This window comes from Leishmania donovani, chromosome 25 (genome assembly GCF_000227135.1).
Source record: "Leishmania donovani BPK282A1 complete genome, chromosome 25".
Lineage (NCBI taxonomy): Eukaryota > Euglenozoa > Kinetoplastea > Trypanosomatida > Trypanosomatidae > Leishmania > Leishmania donovani.
In genome coordinates this window covers 1,541-24,056 of record NC_018252.1, presented here as the reverse complement: position 1 = coordinate 24,056, position 22,516 = coordinate 1,541, and the positions used below count along the sequence as shown (strand labels likewise).

The following is a 22,516-nucleotide window of genomic DNA, read 5'->3' as shown; positions in this document are numbered from 1 at the left end:
ATCTTCAGTCTCTCGTCCACCCCCACCCCCACCCCTCTGCATTGTGCCGCTGGCTGTTCAGTCTCTGTGTCGGAGTCACCCTCTCTCCCATGTTTGCCTTTTAGAGTGGAACAGAGGAACCCACTTGTACTTCATCCCCACACCAGCAGCTGCATGCACCTCGGGCCCCGCATCTTCCAGCGGCTCTAGAGGTGGTGCTCAAACTTGGGAAAGAACGATGCAGTCGTCTCTCTACGGGAACTCGAAGGCGGCCAAGGCGTCGACGAATCCGACCAACCGTTACGAGCATATGGAGGAAGAGATCCACCGCGAGAATGAGGCGATGCTACGTGCACTCGGCAGCAGCGTGGCGCACATGAAAACAATGGCCGGTCACCTCAACCGTGAGGCGGAGGAACAAAACGAACTCCTCAGGTCGCTTGACAAGGTCTTTCAGACGGCTCGCTGTGGCGTGAACTCGGCGGTGAGCTCCGTTAAGAGTGTGATGGGCCGCTACGGGTGGAAGCACACCGCCGCCTTCGGCTGTATTGGCTTCTTGCTTCTCTACTTCATCTATGCGGTCTTCCTAAAGCAGGCGTGAAGGGCGGTGGCCGTCCTGTGCAAGTGAGCGATGCAGCCCTGTTCAAGCGGCCTCCCAGCATATATCTGCTGAGGAGGTGCATCGGTGAAAGACCCTCCTCCCGCTCGACCGTAGCAGCCCACTGGCGCGCTTCCCACTGCCCTCGTGCCCGAAGAGGAGAGGGAAGCTATTTCCTCCAATCGTCGCACTGGGCTCTGTGGGATCGGCTCTCCGTCTGCTGTGTATTTTGCACCGCCCCTCCAATGTTTGCTTCGCGCGCTCATCGCTTCCATTCATGGCCCTCTCACTCTCTCGGTGCGTTGCTAATCAAAAACACGCGCACAAATGTCTTCACCTACGCTGAGGGCTAGTACCCTCCTGCAGTGCTGGGCGTGAAGAGGGCTGGTGTTGTAAGAGTTACTTGCTTTTGCATGGTATCCGCGGCAGCCATGAGAGGGTGATCGCGGATAGGATCGGACTCCGCCGTGTTGCACTATACCTCTGTCCAGGCGTCTTCTGCTCTGTGTTTGACCGAAAGCAGCAGCGAAGTGTCACCCCCTCCCCCGCTTCGCCTTCTGCTCCTCCTCTCTCATTCATGCATCCGCCGACATATGCATCTGTTCACCTTTTTCTTTCCTACTGTGCCATCTTTACCGTGACAACACCTCCTTCTCTTCCACTGCGGTTGTCTCTGCGCACACGTAGGTGACCACCTCCGCCTCTTCCTGTGCCTCCATGCGGAACACGCGTTGGTTGCGACCTCTCTCTTTGCGCTCTCGCCTTTCCTTATTCTCTGTGTGTGCGCTTACATTTGTGGCCGGTGCGATTTTCTTGAACGGCACAGCGCTGAGGCCCTCTCCATAGCATCATCGGATCAAGGTTCTCTTGCTTTCCACTAGCAAGAGCTTCTTCGTTCTCGGTGCACGGCAGAGAAGTTCACTGCAGAGGCTGACTGGCAAATAAACCCAGCGAAGGATGTTTCGCAGACTAAGCGCTATTCCGGTGAGGTGGACGGCCGGGGCGGTTTCTGGTGTCGGTACGTCGGCCATGGCTAGTGGGCCAAGAGCATACGCTGCGAAGGGCGAGGAGCAGATGGACGACGCCGAGTTTGAGTTCTTCGAAGACGACCTCTGGTTTCTCGACGAGCTCTGCGACGAAAACGTTGGCGACCTCTTCTCTTACATTCCCTCTTCTGACGCAACGCTGCTTGGACACGATGAGCCACCTTCCAAGTAGAAAAAAAAAGATCGCGACTGCGGAGCTTGCGTCAGCGGTGTGGCGTACTCCCGTGTCACTTTTAGCAGCTCTTGTGAGTGACCCCACCCACACCCCCGCGGTCAGATGGAGGTCATCTTTCGTGATTTGTAATTGCCCCTCCTTCTCTTATTCCCTCCCACGTCTCTCCCTCGCGCTGCTCCGCGTTTGAAACTCGTTGGATTGTGTGTGTGTGTGTGTTTCATATTTACAGAGATTTACCGGACAAAAGACGTCCGTCCCTGTGGCGCGGCGTTGACGACCCTCGCAGGGATCTTCCCTTTTTCCTTTAAGGCAAGACGAAAAACGAGAACGGACATCGTTGCGATGTGTGATATGTGCGTGTGTGCTCTTCTAAGACACGTTGCGCAACCGCGCAACTCGTCTTGATGTTAAAGACTGTGTTCTTGAGTGTTGATGGTGGCCGTACCTTATTTTTTTCTCCGTGTTGTTGTTCCTTTCACGCGACTTGCACAAGTGTAAAAGAGCGCAATCTCCAGCAGCAAGAAGGCGGCCCTTAAGAAACACGAAGGGAATCCTACATGAGGACTAAGCAACCCTTTCAAGCATTGCTATGCATGCCAGTCCTTTCCGCTTGCATGTGTGCAATCAGACGAGATGCGTGAAGCGCTGCCTCGGCCCTCACGATCTCATCGTTGCAGGTACATTGGCGGCATCTAACGCTGTGCTCCCTCCGACACCGCACGTGAAGGCATGCCTGCATGAGCTTCATCCTTGAACGCTATCCTGTCCACTACACTTTCTCTCTTTCCCTGTCTCTCTCCGCCCCTCCCCTCCCCCGTTATCCATCCCTTTTCACCTTTGTTTCGGTTCTCTGGTGTATTATGGTCATCTCTGTCTTCCGTGTGTGTGTGCAGTCACTCAACGTCCCGCCACCACCGCCCTTCCCCCTTCTGTTTCCTCTCGTCGCTTCTGAATTCATCTCCGCTTTATTTTGTACCACGTCGCTCCTCCACGCGTTTTTCGCACCAGAACTCACAAGAGCCGCGTCAACGTGGGCGACGTTACTTGTAACCCAGGTGTTTCGTCGACGGCTGGCATAGACTTGGAGATCAACGGCGTCATCATTTTGGGATTCCGCACACTGACACAGCAGCGATGGTGGTCCCAGTGCAACGCACCTCCGTCTACGTCGGCGACTTGCCGATCGACCTGCCTCGCCCAGAGGAGGCGATTAACAACCTCTTTAGTACTGTTGCACCCGTGGTCTCCGTGAAGGTGTGCCGCGACATGGCAACGCAGCGCTCCTTAGGCTATGGCTACGTCAACTTCCAGACCACTGCCGATGCAGAAAAGGTGATTGACGCGCTCAACTACACAGGCATCGCACCAGGGCGCCAAATCCGCGTCATGTTCTCCATCCGCGACCCGCTCCAGCGCAAGAGCGGCATGAACAATGTGTTTGTCAAGAAGCTGGATACTGCTATTAATGCCAAGGAGCTGCAGGCTGCCTTTACCAAGTGCGGCCGCGTGCTCTCGTGCAAGGTGGCGCTCGACTCGGCAGGCAACTCGAAGGGCTACGGCTTTGTGCAGTTCGAGACAGCCGAAGGCGCCAAGGCGGCGCTCGACATGAACGGTAGTAAGTTGGGGGATAGCGAGGTGGTGGTGGCACCCTTTGTCCGTCGCGTCGACCGCGAGGTGATGGCCGCCAAATCCTTCCGGAACATCTACATCAAGAACATCGCGGCCGCCGCCACGGAGGCGGACGTGAAGGCGGCCGCGGAAAAATTTGGCAAGGTAAATTCCTTGTTTCTCTCCGAGCACGCGCCGTTCCCTACCAAATTCGCCCTGGTCGCGTTCGAGGAGCACGAGGCCGCCGTCCAGGCCATCGCGGCGCTGAACGAGTCGGAAGAGAGCGGCCTGACAGAGAAGGCGGCGAAACTCGTTGTGTGCCGCGCGCTTTCCAAGAGCGAGCGTGACCGTGAGAAGAAGAAGGCCGCGTCCCTCTACCAGAACCACGGCCGCAACCTCTACGTAAAACACCTGCCTGACGACATCACCGACGACAGGCTGCGCGAGATCTTCGAGCCGTTTGGCAAGATCACATCGTGTGCCATCATGAAGGAGCCGAATGGCACCTTCAAGGGGTTCGCCTTTGTCTGCTTCGAGGACAGGCAGCACGCCTCCGCTGCGTTGCGGAGCCTGAATGGGCAGCCTCTAGAGCACTCAAAGAAGCCTCTTTATGTGAGCCACGCGGAGCAGAAAGACATGCGCATCCGCCTGCTTCAGCAGCGTCGTGCGGCCATGCGCCACCAGTCCCGTATGGTGCCCCCGATGAACACGTTCCCGCAGCAGTGGCCGCGGCACCCGTTCCCGCACATGGTGCCGCCCATGATGCCGCCACCGCCGCCACCGAACATGGGGATGCCACAGTTCATGTCTGGCCCAATGATACGTCGCCCCGCCATGGAGCCACACCTCATGCAAGGCGAACCGATGCGTCCGCCGAACCGCTACACACAGCCACGCGAGCAGTATCCACCGCAGCAGCGCCAGGACGGCGTCGACATGAACTACCTCAGCACCCTTTCCCCAGAGCAGCAAAAGAACTATCTTGGCGAGCTTCTCTACAGCCGCATCCTGCCGTTGGAGTCGTCCAATGCCGCGAAGATTACGGGTATGCTGCTTGAGATGAGCCGCGAGGAGATTTTCGAGATCCTGGCGGACCACTTCGCCCTTCTCTCCAAGATTCAGGAGGCAAACGCGGTGCTTCAGCAGCACACTGGCAACTAGTGCGGGGACATGGTAGTGTCCCAGTCCTCAGGCACAATCGGGCTGGCCTTCCTATCTTCTTCCCCTCCCCTTCTCACGCCTCCCCCATGTGCTGACGGAGTAGGCTGCTGCCGCACCTCGAGTAGGTCGCGACAGCACCACCACCTCTCTATCGACTCGACTGCGATGGGGGAGCTGTGATATGCGGTGGTTCGCACGTGACGGAGGTGTGACGCTGTGCCACTGTGTTGCTGTTGTAGTGGCTGGATTTTCTTTTTGTTGTTTGAAGGGGGTGGGAGCGGTGTGATGTTGTCGGATAGCATGAAGCACTGGCGTGGCTAGGAGGGGAGTGGGGCACTGGAGCCCACGGTGACGTAACTAAGCGATGAAAGAAAACCGTTTCCTGAGGAAAGTAAAACACCAAATGATCCATAGCCCAGGTGCACGCCAGAAGAGGCCACCGGTGCTCTCGTCGCTGACGGAATCGGCGGGAGAGTGGAGTGGGGCCTTGGAAGACGAGCGTTTGGTGCAGCCGTCAGCAGGCAGTGACACTTCTGACAAACACAGGCCATGTCAGCGCTGCTGTGGATCGCCTCTCTTTTCGCGAAGTAGTGCCCCCCTCTATTTCACTCTGAGTGTGTTCGAACGGGGATGGCCTCCTCTGCCTTTTAGAGCAGCGGAGTGGCACCCTTGAGATGAAGACACGTGTTGTTGTCCCCTTTTTAGTTGACATTTCTTCCTGTTCTTTCGAAACGCGGACATAGGCGGACGCGTGCACACAACGACCGCACAGTCTGCAGCGCCGGCAGTTGGCGCACGGCTCCTACTCAATAGCTCTCATCGTTTCCACCGGCCATTTTCCTTTTAAGACCCTGATGCGTTCCGGCTTTTCGTGCCTCACGTGCGGCAGGGGGGTGGGTGGGCGGTGACTACTACGCAGAACAGAACTCTGAAGTTTCAGAACGAGAGTGGCGCCGGACCCCCCGTCTCCGATACAACAATACGAGCACACAGGATCACGTCCCTAGCTGAATCACTCCACCGGTGGCTTTCTCAGCTGCCCCGGTTCACAAGACACCACTCGAAGAAGGTGCAACGCAGCCTTCCTCACGAGTCGCGCTTGGCAGCAGCACAAGCACAATTCGTGCAGCCCTCCACCCTGCGCTCTCCATGGGCCAAGGGAGAGTGATTGGAATGGGAAGATGGCCGCACGGCGGGGTGAGTGTGCGTGTTGGGGGACTAGCCTGTTGCCTCACCTCTGACACACGGTCTCCTCGGCACTCACACGATCGCCGACTCCTCTGTGCCCCTTCCTCCTCCAACGCCTCCAACGCCTTCAACGCTTCTGCCTCCCTCCTTCTCTCTGTGTCTCTTCCTGTGACGTGTGCGCCTCCCATTCGCTGGGTAGTGGCGTTCGCGCTTGGTGCGGCGGTGCACGTGGTTTGCGGCCTTCCTCGACTGATCTTCCGCGGACAGCCGCGTACCTCTTCCCTTGAAACAGGAAAGGAGAACACGCGAATCGGCACGGAGTGGTGGCTGCGACGGTGCTATCGTCTCACGCTTTTCGATCGCGTTTCCTCGTGATTGCGTCGCCGACGTGCGTCTATCTCTGTCTCCCTGTATTTGTACGACACTCTGCTGCGTGCACTTTCCTTACGTGGTAGTGTCGATAGCACGTGGGAGGCAGGGCGTCATGGACATGCGGCGAGGTATCGCAGTTGTTCTTCAGAGGCACAGAGTGAGCGGGGGCTTTTCGCGAGCCGCTGAGATGCAAGCCTTTGCTAGAGAGAGAGGCAGGCAACAGAAAGCGGAGACGGATTGGGTGCCAACGCTCCTCCTCGCGGGTCAAACACCTCCACCCATCGCACGCCCAGCTGAGACAGCGACATTCTTTCTCGCCTCCTTCGATCCCTTCGTCTTCAGCTACTGCGTGTTCGATTTCCCGGCTATTCTGCACCGTGCCGGGGAGCTGGGCGAGCATGAGCTGCTGGATTGCCCCGAATCCATGCTGATGTCGCCGAGGAGTTTGCTTCTGCAGCCGACAGCACGCTTGCGATTTGGCTCTGAGAGACAGCAGCGCTTGGCTGTCGTGCTGCAGAGCCTCCTTCATGGGCACGATGAGTCGGAGCGGTCCCCGGTGCCGTGTGCTCGTGCGCTTGGCGTGCAGTGTCCTCTGCTTGTCCCCTTTCTACGGGGTGTGTGCCTCTGCGTGGAGACACAGCACCCGTTTGCCCCACAAGCGGCCTACGTCTTTGAGGAACTGCTTACCAGCGGCTTTGTCTCCTCGACGCTCTACCTCGACGGCGCCTACGTTGATCGGAACAGAACTCTAGCACAGCTCGTGCAGCTCGCCGCCAGGGAGTTTGGAAGTGAGAGCGCCCTCTTTACTGGATTGCTCCTGGACGAAGAACACGCCTCCCCACCAGAGGCTATGGCTGTCGGTCGCCTCGTGGCCCAGACACTTGCGGCAGCCGATCGGCGGCGTCTCGACTGGGCACTCAAGGCTCGCGGAGCGGTGCGGCAGAGGCTGGAGCCACAGCATGGGTGGACGCTTGGTCCTTCCCCTTCTCTCCTTTCCACGGCACACCAATAGCATCTGAAAACCGGTCAACTCGAAACAGAGTGGCGCCGGTGCGCCCAACACGGAGATGCCCGCATGAGCGTGCTTGCAAGTTGTGTTCCTTTTGGACCGGCCGCCGTCCCGTTTCCTTCTCTCGCACCATCTGCTTTGTAACTGCTACATGTCGTTCCGCGCACGCGGGCTCGGGCGTGTGTGCATGCGTGTGTGTTTCCTTGTCCGCTTTCTTCCTTTCCATCACTGGCCAGCTCAAGGAGTTGAGCTGCCATTATACGTACGCCATGGTGCCTGGAAACGCCAAAGGGCAACTCATAGGACAATGCCGCGCCTCCACTGCAGAGGAACGGGTGCGGAAGCGCCTGTTCTCTTCAGTGGCGCAATGCTGCGACGGGCGTGTACTTGTGGAGCAGAAGCTGCGCACGTATGGCGAACATGTACGTGCGTTTTACCCATCATGGCTGTGCGCCTGCACCTTTGAAGACCCGGCAGTGAAGTCTGGAAGGATAGACGGTTCTTGGTCCAAAGTGTGTGCGACCGCACTGCGCGACCATTCCTCGATGGATGCACCCTCCTCTCGTTTTTGTTTTCTTGCCGCATCACTCTCTCTGCCACTCCGTTCTCGTCTACGTGCACATGAATGCGCTGCGCACAAGTTTCCCGCTTTAAAGTAACGGAGCGTTGCCCGTCGATTTTTTTTTTCGGAGGTGTGTCGGGGCGTCTCTCATCGACTGTCCCGTTTACGGTACCGAAAAAAACAGCGGCTTATTCACAGCATGGAGCTGCAGGCAGCAAGAAAGCTGCAGCTTATCGCGAAGGCGTTCGCGTCAAGCTCCATACGGTTCAACGTCACGGTTGCCCCGCATCCCACCAAGGTCGATACGTTCAACGTACTGTTCTCCCTGCCCACAGCAGAGGCACCGGAGTCCCCCACGTTTGTCACACTCACCATTACCGAATGTGCTCGTGTCGAGGGCGGGCGCAGTTTCACTGGCTTCCTCGAGTACCAGAAATGGCCTCTAACGCTCGTAATCGAGGACAGTGGTTATCTGAAGGACTTTCCTGAACGGTGCATTGACGTTGCATGGGAGCACAAACAGTGTGTGAGTCGTACTCCCCTGTGGCTACCGTGAGCTGTCTTACCTCACTTGATCTCGTTGCAGAAGAGGAGCGCGACGACCGCCACGCGTTCATGCGGTCACTAGCCCCGCCATCGAGTGCAGAAGTGCACTCCCTACCATGTACATAGTGTAGTGGCCGCGTGCCGCACGGCGCATTGTCTGGCTGGCGGCGGGCTTTCTGCTTTGCTTCGCTCTTTCGGCAGAGGGGTTTGTTGGTGCGCTTGTACAACAACAAAAAAAAACAATACATTTCAAGACGAAGGTTTGCTGCTCGTGTAAACACCGACAGAGAGCGAGAGAACCAATAGCGATGGCCGACACGCGGAAGGCTGTCGCTTCTTGTGGTGGGACTCGGCCATGCACGCGCTACCATCAGAACTCAAGAGGACAGCCTCAGCCCCTCTTCGCCAAAAGTCTGTTTCGCCTCCGTTTGCCCCCCTCCCCCCTCCTCATCCCGCCCCTCGCTGCCTGCCCGCTTCTCCACTTTCTCTCCCGTGCTTTCTGTCCCTCTTTGTTTTTTTTTTTGTTTACTGACGGGCACACGGACTTGCGCGCACCACAACCGCCTGTGCTGAGTTTACGCGCCACACGTATTCGTCCGCTTAGCCCTCCCACTTTCAGGCTGCATTGCTTCTGTCCTCCTCCGGTTGCGTCGTTCACTCCTTTCCCGCGCGTTTTTTTTCTTTGCGTGTACCGCTCTCCCACATTCCCACACTAGGGAAAGGCTGCGAGAAACAGAACAACTCCCCACAGGTCGAAACCGAAAGAAAAGTGATGTCTGCTGTGGAAATCAACGAGGCAGCGACTGCGCCGTTAAATGACAATGACCAGTTCTTCAAGGATCTCACCTGGACGCAGCGAATTCAAGGCTTCTGCGTCCTCATGTCGCTAGCGCTTTTTTCGACGCTGATGAGCTGGTTTGCTCTCGGTATGGGGTCCTACTGGAAGTACAGCATGCTGTCCTCCCTTGGTAGCTTTCTCTCTATGCTGAGCACCGTCATCCTCATGGGTCCCTCAGCGCAGCTTGCGTACATGTTCGACGAGTACCGCTTCAATGCCACGGTGCTCTACATCGGCTCTATGTTTTTCGCTTTCTTTGTAGCTGTCATCTTCAAGTCAGTCTTGCTGTGCTTCCTGTGCGGTGTCCTGCAGTACTCCGCCTTGGTGTGGTATTCCCTGTCGTACGTCCCCTACGGCCGCGAGACACTTGTGAACATCGTTCTGCGCCGTTAAGGCGACGGGTGTCACGCTAGGGTCGGGGGGTGGGGACGGAACGAGATCGTACCTCTTGGTCTAGCGCACATCACCGTCGGTGTTTCCTCTAGATTCAGGAAAAAAAATTCACTTGCTTTGTGCTTCTTGGTGCGTCCCGACATCGGAGCAGTTGTGTCACGTACAGAACACGCAAACATAGCCGCGGTGCGACTCCGCACTTCCTGACTCCCTGTGCTCTAACCCTTCGCGGGACTCCTGCCCGGCTGTACTCTTTGGCGCCGCTGATTTTTTCGGGTGCTGTCAAGGCCGCCAGCCTCTTGGCGGCGCGCAGATTCTCTTGCGTGCGTGGCTTGCCACCGTTTGATCTGACGCTATGCCGAGGTGCGCACGTATGTTTTCGCGTGATGCGCAGTATTTGATTCGACGTGTCTATGCAGCAACCGCCGGCTCGCCTTCATCAGGCCCCCTCCTGTCTCTCCCCCCCCCCGGCAACAACCTACTGTGCTCTTCTCCACACGTCTCCTCTTTTTTTTTCTGGCCACTGCGCCTTGAAAGCAGCAACGAAAAAAATAGAAATCACTCTCTCTGGTGGTCACTGGGGTGACTGATCCCTCGACCCCCTCGCTACTCATGGAGCTTGCGTCCAACTTTTCTCTCTTGCACGCCAAGCTGTCAAAGCTCGGATTTCGCGACTGGGACTCGGTGAGCGAGGGCGATGTCATGACTGGCAATCCCCACACCTACTCGCTCTTTCTGCAGTTTCTTTACCACCGCTTTCCCGCCGCCACGGCGGCACTGATTCGCAAACACGACTGGTTCATCCTGGAACACAGCGACGAAAATGTTGGTGCCGCAACGGTGCGATTGCTGGCTGCGGAGACCGGTGAGGTACATGGCATTTCGGGTGCTCAATTTGGTCGTTGCAAATATGCCTCAGCAAAGGTGGCGATGTGCCATTCGCTTTTGCGTCTTCTACGCTCCCTCACGCCGCAGCCCTCGACCGAGAGACCCCCTGCACGCGTTCCTATAGCATCTCGGTCCCCGATGTCTGCCTGCAAGCCGGCCGCCGCTTTACCTGCACAGCCCTTCGCGGCGGCACTGGTAGACAAACGCAGGCGTGCACTCAACTCCCTGCAGCGCTCCTGAGTGCAGCTGCCCACTTTTAGTCTGCAAAACTTCGGTGCCGTTCAGTGAGTGCACCTGCTCGGCTCTCGCTTTTTTTATGTGTGTGCTTCTCTCTGGGCGTCTCTTCCTGTTGATTCCTTCTTGTTTTAGGTGCCCCCTCTCTCTGCTCTGGACTGCATAGATGTTTAGATGCTCTCGCACTGTTTGGGTGTTTGTGAACGTAAGGGGCAAGCTCGAGCCTAGCGCTTTCACAACCTGCGGTGCAGGTGTTTGTCCGTCTGGCCACCACACCCTGTCCGCTCCTCTACATTCGTTCCTCATCACCCCATGATGGGCTTGCGGCCACTTCCTGTGAACAGGCAGTTTGAGGCGTCGGCATTTTCCGGCTCCGAGTGGTGGCGCCAGTGCTCTTGGAAGTCTCCGCAGCCCCCCTCTTTCTCGGTTTTGTCAGCTCTGCTTTGCAAATGGCAAGGCAGGGTGGTGGTGGGGGGAGGGATGGAGGAAAGAAACCTCTGCAGCGGCGTCGACGTCCCCGCTCATCTCCCCCCCTCTCCGTCTCTGCATCACCGACACTTTTTCTTCTGCCGTTCCACCGCTTCCCTCCCTTTCATCCCTCTGCTGAGCTTCCCACGCTTCGAGACCAGCGTTGACGCACGCCTTCTTCATCTCAAGCTGACCTGAAAGGTTCAGCATTGCCCTGTGAATACGGAAAAGGAAAGGACATGGAGGTCTCCGCGTCTTCGCAAGCGGCAGGACGACAGGGCCTGGCCCGCGTCGAGGCGGTAGTGGCGGCTGCGACGCTGCCGTTGCTGATGACGCCGCAACGCAGCAGCGCCGAGCAGCGAGAGGCCTTTCTGAACCAGGTATACACCGATTATGCCGAGTTGCAGAGGCAGCGTGAGGAAATCGACAGTCGCAAGCGGCAGATGGACTTCACCATGTATGAAAGCAACCGGCAGGACATATATGATGTGCTCTTCGCCAACGTCGATGCAGCTGACGGTGCGCTCGGCGACTGGGATACCTGGGAGAGGGTAGAGGCGGTCGTGAAACGCTACGCGTACGGCAAACCGCGACACACGGCACAGGAAAAGAAGGAAATGGGCGCAATGCAGAGCCGCCTTGGCAATCTCTGTCAGGTACTGCAGGAGAAAACAACCACAATACAGTGCCTTACCTTCGACCTCGACGCTGTGCAGAAGGAGCTCGCTGGTGTGCTGAAGCTGCTGCGCCTCAAGGACAGCGAGATTCGAAAGCTGAACAGCCAGAACAGTACATCGAAACTGCAGCTGCGCTACCTCGAACGAGAGTGCGCCGAACTCCGCGGCTTCCGCAGCGAGAACGAGCCGTCGGTGCTGAAAAAAGACTTCGGTTTCCTCATTGAGGCGAACAAGGCGTTGGAGCAGGAGAACTCTCAGCTGCGACGGCGGCTAAATGCCCAGGAAAGCGCTGCGGGCGCTGCTTTCACGCAGAAAGCGTTCCACGAAGAGGAGGCAGCTACTCCCTGTGAGTCTCCCCACGAACGGGACGAAACACAGCCAGCCGGTGTGCCGGAGGAGAGCCTTGACCAGTGCATTGAAGACGACTCCTACCGGCGCAAACTGCTGCGAGAAAACATCCCTCTTTCAGGGGCTATTGTCGACGCAAAGTCCGAAGTCGAGCTGTGGAAGCGACGCTTGGAGGCAGAAGTCAGCTGCGCTATGGAGATGCTCGACCGAGACGCACAGCTGGCTCAGCGCATGGCTCGGGTGACTGGCAGCTTTGGAGGGGCGCACGAGGAACTGCCCAGGGACAACGACGTTATTGTGTCCTACGCAAGGTACGAAAACATCGCCGAAACGCGCCCATGTCTGAAAACCTTGTCCGTGGTTGCGGCCCCGGCACTTCCGAGCTTCGCCTCCCCCTCAGCTGCAGCTCAGCAGCGCACCTCAACGGTAACGCTGGTGAGCACTACAACGGCGGTCCCAACAAGAACGACAGCGACCTCTTTGCAGCACGTTGCCCCTAGCCCAGAACAGCAACTGGAGCCCCTGCAGGAGCAAAAGAAGAGCCTCAAGTCGCGGTCGGCGACGCGCGCGTCGCGCCACAAAAAGACTGCGTCGACGACTGCCGCCACCACGGCTCCAGTTGCGTCACACAATCCCGACCCACCAGCATCGGCGCCGACGTCGCTGTCGAGAAAGAGTGACATAGTCCGCGGGCCTGGAGGCGGTCGTGCCGCTGGAACCACTGCATCAGTGCCAGCTCCCTCCACCTCCGCGGCATTGACGCACCTGAAAAGCGCCGTGCTCCAATGCGCCGAGCTCTCCCGTGCGAATGCGCTGCGGCGCGAGCTGCTGCATGTGCAGTGGTTTCGGCAGCAGCTGCAAGGGGAGCGCGAGCGCGTTGCATCCATGGTGGCCGCCCAGCTCCACTCTGCTGTCCAGGGCGCAGAGGCCACTAAGCGTGATGACGCACCTCAGCGTAAGCAGGCCCAAAGCGTGTCCCTCACGGGCGAGCACGAACCCCTCACTCCAGCGCTTCCCATCGTGAGCAAGGCACGCGCTGAGGTCTTGTCTCTCGGGCCATCCTCCAGTAGCTCCTCCGCACCGGTCCGGCTGCGTCATCTCGTGCAAGAGAGTCGCCCGTCCACCCGGCAGGGCGATGGGGACGGTGGCGAGGTGGACGGCTGCCCTATGGGTAGTGCACGCGACGGCGGCGGTGAGACTGGGCTTTCTGCGTCGCCGAGTCGTCCGTTGCGCTCAACGTCACCGGCACTCCACGCGCGAACGTCAGTGGCATGGAGGAATCCGTCTGCGCCGTCGATATCTACCGGGCATGCCCGCAACGCGACTGACAACACGACTGTGGCGCTGGACGTGCTGCAGCCGTCGGCGTCTTGTGCGGATGCTGTCGTCGCGCCTGTTTCGCCCATCACGCGAAAGGGTGGCCAAGCTGCTGGCGGTACCGCTACCCGTGGAGCGGGGACTGGGCCCGAAAAGGCCGGAGTACAACGCCGTGGCGCGCGAGCGGAAGGCCTCGCCCTACATGTTGACTGGCTGCGTCAACAAGTGCAGCAACTCGCTCTCGAGGCGGCAGCGTTTAGGAACGAGGTGCAGGAGGCGCTTGGTCTGTTGAGCATGCTATTTGCGCAGCAGCAGCTGCATGTCCGGCACACGCCCGAGGCGGAGGCGATGTGGACCGTGAAGGCTACGGCGCAGCAGGCGCTAGAGGAGGCCGCCATTGCGCGAGCGGTACACTTGCTAGAGCAGGACTGTGGTGCAAAACTCCGCGATTTCTATGCAGCCACGCCTAAGCCCCTCCCTGAGAAGGCGACAGACGAGGAGTGGCTTGCCCACGAGTTGCGCTTGGCGGCACTAGAGATGATTCGAGAGACGCCGCAGTCACACGCGATGTGTGGCGGTGACGGTCAAGAGTACAGTGCTGGTGCCACCCCCCAGGCTGCCGGCTCGACGCCGCCACGACGACCTTGGCTGACGGGGGAGAAAGAGGACGGCGCTGGCCGCCGTGGACATCAGTTTTTCGACGAGGACATTCTGCAGCCATGCCAGCCATGGCCAAAAGGCACCTTCGGCACCGCCAACCGCTGGAATGCATCTGTCGCAAACCGCAGCGGCGGCCATCGTGGCTATGTCGAGGAAACGCGAGAAGGGGACGACGCCGACGGGATGCGTTTGCGCCAGGAGGTGGTGCATGACGGACGCCGCACGCTTGGTAGCGCCTTGCAGCCGCTGCCGTCGCAGCCCCTGGATTGGTACTGGGTGGCTCGCAACCTTCTCGGCGTCGAATTGCCCGGTGCCGACCACCACGAGACCTCCCACGAGCCAAGAATGCGGATGGGAGGTTTCCGCGCAACAGCAAATTTGTCGCCCACGTCTTGGTGGTGGCACGCCCCTCCTGCGGACATCGAATCACTTCGGCCGACGGTCTTGCGGTATGACTTCGGTGCCGCCCAGCGGCAGGCGCAGGAGCGTGTGAGGGAGCACGTGAAGCAGGCAACGGCGTACATCTGCGGCAGCAGCTTCGATGATTTTGTGCGTCAGTACATTGTGCCCATCATCTCGACCGCCACGCGGGTGACCAGCGGCTCTGGCATGGACGCGGCCCTCCGCGCTGCGGTTCGGCAGCTACGTGAGAAGGCGCGTCAGCAGTGCAAGCGCGACGTGCGTCTGCTCTTGAACCGCGTCGCTAATAATATTCGCACCCGAAACCTTCTCCGCAGCCGCGTTGTCCATGGCGAGGGCTTTGTGTCGTATGTCGGTGTGCTCTACAACAGGTGGCGCGACAGGCTGGAGCAGGAGAGGCGCCAGATGCGCGCAGAGCAGCGCGCCAGACAGGCGTCTGTCTTGTCTCTCATGCATCTTCAGGCGCCGGCTGACTCCGCGATGGCGAGCATACGGCCGCCGATGAGGAGCTCGGCACGGGCGCACGACAGCGGAATCAGCGGCGGCGGTGTCTGTCTTCCCCAGTGCCCGCTGCAGCCTTCCAGTTACCACTTCGACAGGGTGAAATTTGGAAACACGTAACATGTATATACGAGGTCTCCCAGAGTAGGCGCGACGGTAGAAATTGCGTGGCCATGCCAGGGAGCTCTTGCTTCTCTTGTGTCTCATACCTTTGGCTTTGCGTCTTTTTTTGTTTATTATCTTGTTACCCTCACAAAGCCATCTGGTCGACTCTTCCTCGTCCTCTCATGGTTAGCTCTCTCTTCACATGTAGGAGAGTGACCCACCGAGAGAAGGCCAGCAATGGCACGTGAAGGTCGATGGCACGCCCCCAACACATATTTTGGTGTTCTTTCTCCATCCTTCCCATCATCGTTTTCTCGAAAACAACAAAAAGAGAAGGACATCCAGCAAAAAAAAACGTGATGACGACTGAGTCCTTGAGAAGCGGTAGAAGAGACGATGCTGTTCACCCGGCAGTGTGTGCATATGTTGAAAAACAGGGGGGGGCGTAAGGAAGAGGGCGGGGAGGCGACCTTCAGCAGGCAGCACCGCGCACAGCGCTCTCCTCTCTTATTGCCTGATTCTCTCTCTGTGATCGTACCACACAAAGACGAAGTTTCTCGGCGCTGCTGGCTTGCTGCCCTGTGACCGTTGCACGGCCCATGACAAAACTACGATACTGCCGCTGGCCGACCGCTCTTTCTGCACACCGTCTCATGTTCTTGTATTCCCGTCTTTGTACACTTTGTTACTGTGCGGCGTCCTCTTCAGGTGGCGGACACCCATTCCTGCTCACCTCTGCGCTGACTTTGCACCCAACTATATCGCATGCCACAGGCCAGCTGCGATGAGGGGACTCGTAAGACCTGCCCAACAACCCATGTGCTCCCAGATCCTCTTTTCATTCTGCTCGTTGGCGAAGGAAATTTGAGCTTTACTTATGCGCTTGTCAAACGCCTGTCCCGCAGTGCAGTTGTCCGCCGTGCGACGCAGAATGATGCCGTAGCCGGCGAGCGGCAGCGCGGCATCGTCGTGGAGGTGATTGCCACCACCTTCGACAGTGAGGCAGAAGTGTCGCGCAAGTATCCGGAGGCGGTGGGCTTCCTGGCGTACTTTGCAGCGAAGCGGCGCGTGCGTGTACGTTACCACGACCATGTGAACGCGACGTCGCTGTCGTCCGCCGCTGCACCGCTGCGAGATCAGCCCCTGCACCTTCTCATCTTTAATAATCCACACATCGGATTCGAGGATCTCTACCGACAAATCGCCCTGCTGTCGCACTTCTTCCGCAGCGCGCGCGAACTGCACACCCATGCACTGACACAGGACTTTCCCCAAGAGGTCGTGGTTACTCTGTGCGACGACCAAGCGCAGCGGTGGGACTTGCTCGGGTGTGCGGCGCGCAGCGGCTACATATGCGTCGCGGCCGTGCCCATGCGCTCCGCCGACTTCCCCGAGTATACAAACCGCCGTCACCAGCGCCACGCCGCCTTCCCATTTCGCATCATGGTGCAGTACTACTTTGTGGCCCCCCAAGCCGCGCTGCACGGGGTGCTGCGCGACCTCTCCGAGGAAATGATGTCCTGGGAGCAGGAGCGCCAGGCGCGCCTGCATGAGGGATTACCCTGCAGCTATACCTGCGTGGAGTGGTTGCGCGTGGCAAAGTCCAACTTTGGTTATTCTTCACAAGCCGCCGACGCGACGGCAGAAGTCATCCACTCCGCCGCTACACACCCGTCCGTCTTGAGCGGTGACGACTTCTCTGTCAACAGATCCGCATGTTCTGCACAGCAACCTCTGCCGCTTCTCCATCCGACGCTGGTGGCCCGCGTTGTGGGAGAAGCTGCTATGGCCCCTTTCTCCTCCGCCCCTTCTGAGGACCACACAGAGGCGTTCATGCCGTACTTGCCCAGTTCTACGTGGATCCGTCTGTATCGAGCGCAGCGCTGGGCGGAGCAGCGGTGTAGCTTTTCTGTTGCTCTTGCGCCGCCCAAGACGCCTCCGCTACCGCCTCACCTCGACTCGTCGATTCTTGGCCGCCCCCTCACGTCGAAAGAGGCCAGCAAGCTTGGGCGCTACTTGTCTGGCTACGGCGCAGCGATGAGAGCAAAGGCTCAGCAGCGCCGACAAGCCGAGATGCTGGAGGCATGTCCATGGAGCTGCAAGGCGTGCCAGCCCGCTCGCACCTTCGAGAGGGAGGACGATCTGCGACAGCACCAGATCGCGAAGCACTGTGGCGCGACTCCACTTGCGCCGACGCTATACGCTCGTGTGCATGAACAGGTCGAGGCTGCGAGTCGCCGCCTAGAGGAAGCTCTGGCTGGCTTGGATATAGAAGACGGCGGCGATAAAGGCTCCTGCGAGGTGTGCGGGCTGCGTTTCAAGAGCAGCGATGCTTACGAAGAGCACCTCCGCTACTTATCTCCCCTTCCTGTCGACGATGCAGCGGACTTGGTGTGCAACGTCTGCCACCCGGTTAAGTGCTTTACCGACCGCCGCGCACTTGAGCAGCATCGAGCCACGAAGCACTCGGCAGCGGAGTGAGCGACTCCGCGTGGAAACAACTCCCGCTAAGATTTGGCACCCGCGAGGTTATGAGCACCAACGAAGAACAAAACCGACCACCGCAGCGCGTACCCGCCCCCACGCACAGGGCTGAAGCGCGGGAAGGGGCAGCGAAGAGAGAGGTTGGGGCGGCGCCGGCTCGTTCTCCACCGCGATGTCACGCACGCAACATCGTGGTCTTGCGTCTCTCTCGCCCACCAGCGCGACTCTATGAATGGAGCGGCCGTATGTCTACATGTTGCCAAGTACTGTACCCTTGTCTCTTCTCTCTCCCTTCTCCTGCCTGCGTCTGCGTATGGAACGACAAAAGGTAAACGTTAACAGGGCGGCGTTGCTGCAGGGCGACCGCCGACGTGCGATGACTACATATCGCCGCATGACGCTATGCGACACGCTGCAGTTTAATTTTGTAAATTTGGATCAACTAACAGAGACGTACAATACGTCCTTCTATGGCGAGTATGTGACGCACTGGCCGGAGTACCAGCGCATGTGCGTGCACCCAACCACCGGTATTCCCATGGCCTACACGCTCGGCAAAGCGGAAGGACAGGGGGAGGACTATCACGGACACGTGTCCGCCGTTTCCGTGGCGCCAACGTTTCGGCGCGTCGCCCTCGGCGAGACCCTCATGGCCGAGTTGGCGCAGATGAGCGAGCTTGTGCACAATGCCTACTTTGTGGACCTCTTCGTCCGCAAAAGTAACCAGGTTGCGCAGGACATGTACCATCGACTGGGCTACATTGTCTACCGGACGGTGCTAAACTACTATCACGGCGACGGCCCCAAAGGCCCCTTCAAGAGTGACGAGGACGCACTGGACATGCGGCTTGCCCTGCGGCGTGACAAGGAGCGGCGAAAAAGTAGCGTCATTCCCCTAGACCGACCCATCAAACCCGAAGAACTGGAGTGGGTGTGAGTACTCGGGTGTCGCACACACTGTAAAACGCCCCCGCCGGCTCTGTCACGCAAGAAACGAGAGCAAAAAGACCGGTAGACTATATCACGCACAATCACCGCGTGTGCGTCTCCCTGGGTGAAGACACCCATCGCACCCTTCGACAGCCGCCCTTATGCCTATTCACCGTCTGTAGAACACACAAGAGGAATAGCCCGGTGCCGCGTGCAAGACTGCAGCTTCTGCACGCACTATGCTCGTTTCCGCCTCTCTCTCTTTGTGCGTGTGTGTGTGTGTGTGTGTGTGTGTCGGTGTGGCCCTCCCGTTACGTCTTTTGGGGGTGGGTGATAGCGGCAGATGCTGCTTCGACCTTGTGCGCCGCACCGGTGCCGTTGGCTACACTGCGGAAGGCAACACAGAACACACCCTGTGCCATTTCTTCTTTTTTTTTGCTTTCACCCACCTTTTCCCCGTGCTTCCCCCTCTTTCCCCCTCTTTCCTTAACGTACATTGCACCTCTCCTTATCGTGCAGTCACACGCTACCACTCAACGCTCCCTGCAACACTGGAGCGAGTCGATCGCGCGTCCCGAGGACGCGCATCGTGCATCCTTTTCTAGCCAATCCAGTGCCGCTTAGTGGTAACGGAGCGCGCGTCGCGGAGAAATGGCGCCGCCTCGCTGGCATCACGACCGCCGGCGCATGGCGATATTCGTCCGTGTCGGTCTTTACACACTTCTCTTCCTTATGGGCTACATTGTCCCGCTTATCATTTTTTATAATCGCTCGCGCGCAGACACCTTCGAGGATACCCCTCGTTCTGGTGAGGCGTTTATTAGTGACGAGAATTTTTTTCACTGCATCGCCGAGCGTCTCTCATATAAGGAACAACACCCAGCTAGAATCCCGTACGTGCTGATACCGGTAACGATGGATTATCAGGACATCAAGCAACTCTTCTGCAATATTACAGTCCCCATGACGTACATCATGTTTATCAACAACGGCATGTTCCGCCCACTACGCTCGCTTCTCGACCGCCTTGCCGTAGATCTGAGGGACTACGTCGACCAGAATCTCTTTATCATTCACCACCCCGAGAACATCGGCTACGCGTCTGCCGTGAACGAGGGCCTGCGTCACGCCCTCAACTTTTCCGTTGCCAAAGTGCCTTGGGTCTTCATCACCAATGCCGACGTGCGCTTTGCGCCGGGGCTCATCGACGAGTTTGTCTCGCAGGCAAACGAAAAGACACAAGGCCAGCTGGAGCGCATTCGCCGCCTAGACCAAGAGATCATTGCCGAAGCCAGGACGCTGCGAAACGTGCCAAATCCGCGGTTTGCCTTCCGCAGCAGCCAGCACCCCATCATTACGGCATCCTCGCTGCCATATCGTATTCGGACCATGCCCCCAGAGGAGATGAAGAAGCAGTTTGCCGACACGTACGGCATCTTTTACACAGACCACAAGGATTTCATGGCCACATTTGCGCTGTCCCGCCTCGCCATTGCGACCGTAGGGTTTTTTGACGAGAACTACTACCCCGCCTACGGCGAAGATCATGACTACGTGTGGCGCATGGCTGCTTTGGGCTACCAAAAGTACTTCTCCGAGCCTGGCAAGTTTGTGCACTTTGAAAACGCGAACCTCAACGTCGGTGGGTCGGCCAGGAACCGGGGAATCTTCAAGAACACTGCCTACTTTCTCCAGAGCGTCAAGTTTGGGCGTATGAACTATCAACCATTTCGCCTCCAATATCGCCGTGCCAAGTGGTTTCCTGATGGGGTCACAATCTATCAAGATACCGGGCGCAATCCACTGCCGTTTAACGGAACTATTCCTCTCGACATGTGGGTACTCGACACTGACAGGCGGAGGTCCATATGGGAAATCGGTGAAAACATTCGCTGCCACCGCGACTACAAGCCGTACAGCATGAAGCTACTGGACTTTCCTGTTGACCCCAGCTAAGGGTTCTGGTCGGGATTGATGCGCGGCACACGCTTTCGTTGGCCTTCGCGATGCGCGCATTTCTGCAGATGGACACCCTAGCACTGGTACCGGTTTGCGCCAGTCTGATCGAAATTAATGCGCTCAGTCTGTTGCAGCGGCGCGTGGAAGGCCTTCCGCAGAGGTATACGGAAAGCTTCTTCGCTGGCGGCCGCTCTCGCCTACCGCAATAAGGACGATCCACCACCGAATCAAAAAGCCGCGCATACGACGGTGATGAACTCTTGACGGCTGCCGTTCGGTTTCTTGGTTTCCTTGTTTTTTCGAAGTCTTGCACCCACCCACCCCCTCTTTGCCTAAGCTGCAGTATGGGGCCACCGTGTTGTGCAAGAATGCAAGCGCCGTTTGCCGAATGATGCTTGGGCACCTTCACGGCAGCGCAGCCGCATTCATCGTCTATACACCGCAAGTGCGAAGAAGAGCGGCCACACACTCAAAGAGGCCGCTGCGCAGTTCCTCGACTAAGTTGTGCTGCTGCGCCCCACAGGCCAGTGTTTGTCGGCGGTGCTGCGAGAGGGGGGGGGGTACCCTGCGCATTTGGCGCAGGACGTGCGCACGCCGGATGGCGGCTTCGTCACAGCGTCTCGGCGGCTTGCGCGTCGGCATGCGGGCATGGACCCTATCGGGGATAAGCCCGCACACCGATCCCTCACACGCAGCGGTCACATGTACGTCAGCCGGTCCTCTAACAGATGCAGGCCGGGGTGGGCGTGGGTGGGTGGGGGCAGACTCTCCAGAAAAGAGGAACACTTGCGTCATGCAAACAGACGCTCTCCCGCTTTGCGACGCTTCCTCACTGGCTGTCGGCGGATGGTGCTGGACTGCGACCCATCAACACAGGAGCGGACGCGATGCTCGACGACAGCAATGCACGCACCGGCATAGCGAAAACAGAATGTGGCCGCTTCATCGTGGCAGCTATGGCGCTGAGAGCGAACGAGCGGAGCTGCTACTCGAGCTGCTGGCAGTGCAGCTTGCATCAACTGCAACACAGAGAAACAGGTGTGGCTGCTGTCACGGAGTCGCTCTGCGTTCCTCATCGCACTGCGCAAGGGCCGCACAAGCGTGGAGAAGTGCACAGTGCCACATATTTGAGCACAAATGTTGACGCTACTGGCCTGCTGTCTGCGCATATTGTTCCAGCTTGCTCACGTGCTGCCGTTCACCATGGTCACACAAGGACACCGTGAACCTGTTTGCTACAACGGCAATGTCCCCCCAGTCCCCCGCATACTGCATGGATTCTAGCCCTCCAAGCTGACGCGGCAGGCCGCCATGCCCCGCGACCACGATGCACGATGCACGATGCGACGAGCTAAGACCTGAGCTCCTAGGAGACCGTCGTGTCACACCACGAAAAGGAGGCTGCTGGGTTCCCGAGGCGATGAGACAACGTGTTTACTCAGTCCTCGACGGACATCTGCGCGTCTTCTGGATTCCTGCAGCGGCGCGTGAGTTGCAGTGAACAGGTGAAGTGCAGATGGTGCGCTATCTACACATCCGCTGGAACTGTGCCTCCCCTCCCCTCCCCTCCCTTAATGCCTCTGCCCGAGCCTGAACCCACGCCTAGGTGTGCTGTGAACGGTGCCCGGCCGGGCCTTGTGCTCCGACATGCCACGAGAGACTCGCCGATCTCTGGAAGCAACACCTCCTGTCACACTATGCTCTTGTCCTGCGCGGACTTCCCCCACGGCGGGTGTTCACATCCGCCCCCGCGTGCCTCCCACACGCCACCGGCAACAAGGTTGTGCTGGAAGCAGGCTGCATGATCCGAAAGCGCGAGCACGGTGCTTGACGCGCTGTGAAGCACCGCTGGCAGGGTGTGCCCCATGCCAGCGCGGCATCCCAGAGGTCAGCAGGGCACGAGCGCCGGCCGACGAGAGGCGCGGAAAAGTGTGTGCCGATGAGCCCCACAGTGCGTGTGCGCGAAACGTGCCGGAAGCATGCCAAGAACACCGCGAATGGCCGCATGGGCACCCCCCCCCTCCTCCCCAGGCTGCGATGTGAGGAGTCT

General features: G+C 58.6%; 9 protein-coding genes across 9 annotated transcripts; all 9 read left to right on the top strand.

Moving 5' to 3' along the window:
* Positions 1-217: 217 nt before the first annotated feature.
* On the top strand, positions 218-580 carry LDBPK_250090 (hypothetical protein, conserved; the record flags this gene model as incomplete). The annotated part of the gene is made up of 1 exon (XM_003861292.1): positions 218-580. One exon carries the CDS (start codon positions 218-220, stop codon positions 578-580), a length of 363 nt encoding a protein of 120 aa, XP_003861340.1.
* A 2,352-nt stretch (positions 581-2,932) lies between these two features.
* Positions 2,933-4,567, top strand: LDBPK_250080 (poly(A)-binding protein, putative; the record flags this gene model as incomplete). Its single annotated transcript, XM_003861291.1, has 1 exon — positions 2,933-4,567. One exon carries the CDS (start codon positions 2,933-2,935, stop codon positions 4,565-4,567), a length of 1,635 nt encoding a protein of 544 aa, XP_003861339.1.
* Positions 4,568-6,245: 1,678 nt separating this feature from the next.
* Positions 6,246-7,139, top strand: LDBPK_250070 (hypothetical protein, conserved; the record flags this gene model as incomplete). The annotated part of the gene is made up of 1 exon (XM_003861290.1): positions 6,246-7,139. The coding sequence occupies one exon, from the start codon at positions 6,246-6,248 to the stop codon at positions 7,137-7,139; it is 894 nt and encodes a 297-aa protein (XP_003861338.1).
* Positions 7,140-9,016: 1,877 nt separating this feature from the next.
* LDBPK_250060 (hypothetical protein, conserved) lies at positions 9,017-9,475 on the top strand (the record flags this gene model as incomplete). Its single annotated transcript, XM_003861289.1, has 1 exon — positions 9,017-9,475. One exon carries the CDS (start codon positions 9,017-9,019, stop codon positions 9,473-9,475), a length of 459 nt encoding a protein of 152 aa, XP_003861337.1.
* Positions 9,476-10,087: 612 nt separating this feature from the next.
* On the top strand, positions 10,088-10,603 carry LDBPK_250050 (hypothetical protein, conserved; the record flags this gene model as incomplete). The annotated part of the gene is made up of 1 exon (XM_003861288.1): positions 10,088-10,603. The coding sequence occupies one exon, from the start codon at positions 10,088-10,090 to the stop codon at positions 10,601-10,603; it is 516 nt and encodes a 171-aa protein (XP_003861336.1).
* A 701-nt stretch (positions 10,604-11,304) lies between these two features.
* On the top strand, positions 11,305-15,108 carry LDBPK_250040 (hypothetical protein, conserved; the record flags this gene model as incomplete). The annotated part of the gene is made up of 1 exon (XM_003861287.1): positions 11,305-15,108. One exon carries the CDS (start codon positions 11,305-11,307, stop codon positions 15,106-15,108), a length of 3,804 nt encoding a protein of 1,267 aa, XP_003861335.1.
* Positions 15,109-15,858: 750 nt separating this feature from the next.
* LDBPK_250030 (hypothetical protein, unknown function) lies at positions 15,859-17,574 on the top strand (the record flags this gene model as incomplete). Its single annotated transcript, XM_003861286.1, has 1 exon — positions 15,859-17,574. One exon carries the CDS (start codon positions 15,859-15,861, stop codon positions 17,572-17,574), a length of 1,716 nt encoding a protein of 571 aa, XP_003861334.1.
* A 256-nt stretch (positions 17,575-17,830) lies between these two features.
* On the top strand, positions 17,831-18,514 carry LDBPK_250020 (n-terminal acetyltransferase complex ard1 subunit homolog, putative; the record flags this gene model as incomplete). Its single annotated transcript, XM_003861285.1, has 1 exon — positions 17,831-18,514. The coding sequence occupies one exon, from the start codon at positions 17,831-17,833 to the stop codon at positions 18,512-18,514; it is 684 nt and encodes a 227-aa protein (XP_003861333.1).
* A 644-nt stretch (positions 18,515-19,158) lies between these two features.
* Positions 19,159-20,463, top strand: LDBPK_250010 (beta galactofuranosyl transferase; the record flags this gene model as incomplete). The annotated part of the gene is made up of 1 exon (XM_003861284.1): positions 19,159-20,463. The coding sequence occupies one exon, from the start codon at positions 19,159-19,161 to the stop codon at positions 20,461-20,463; it is 1,305 nt and encodes a 434-aa protein (XP_003861332.1).
* Positions 20,464-22,516: the final 2,053 nt, after the last annotated feature.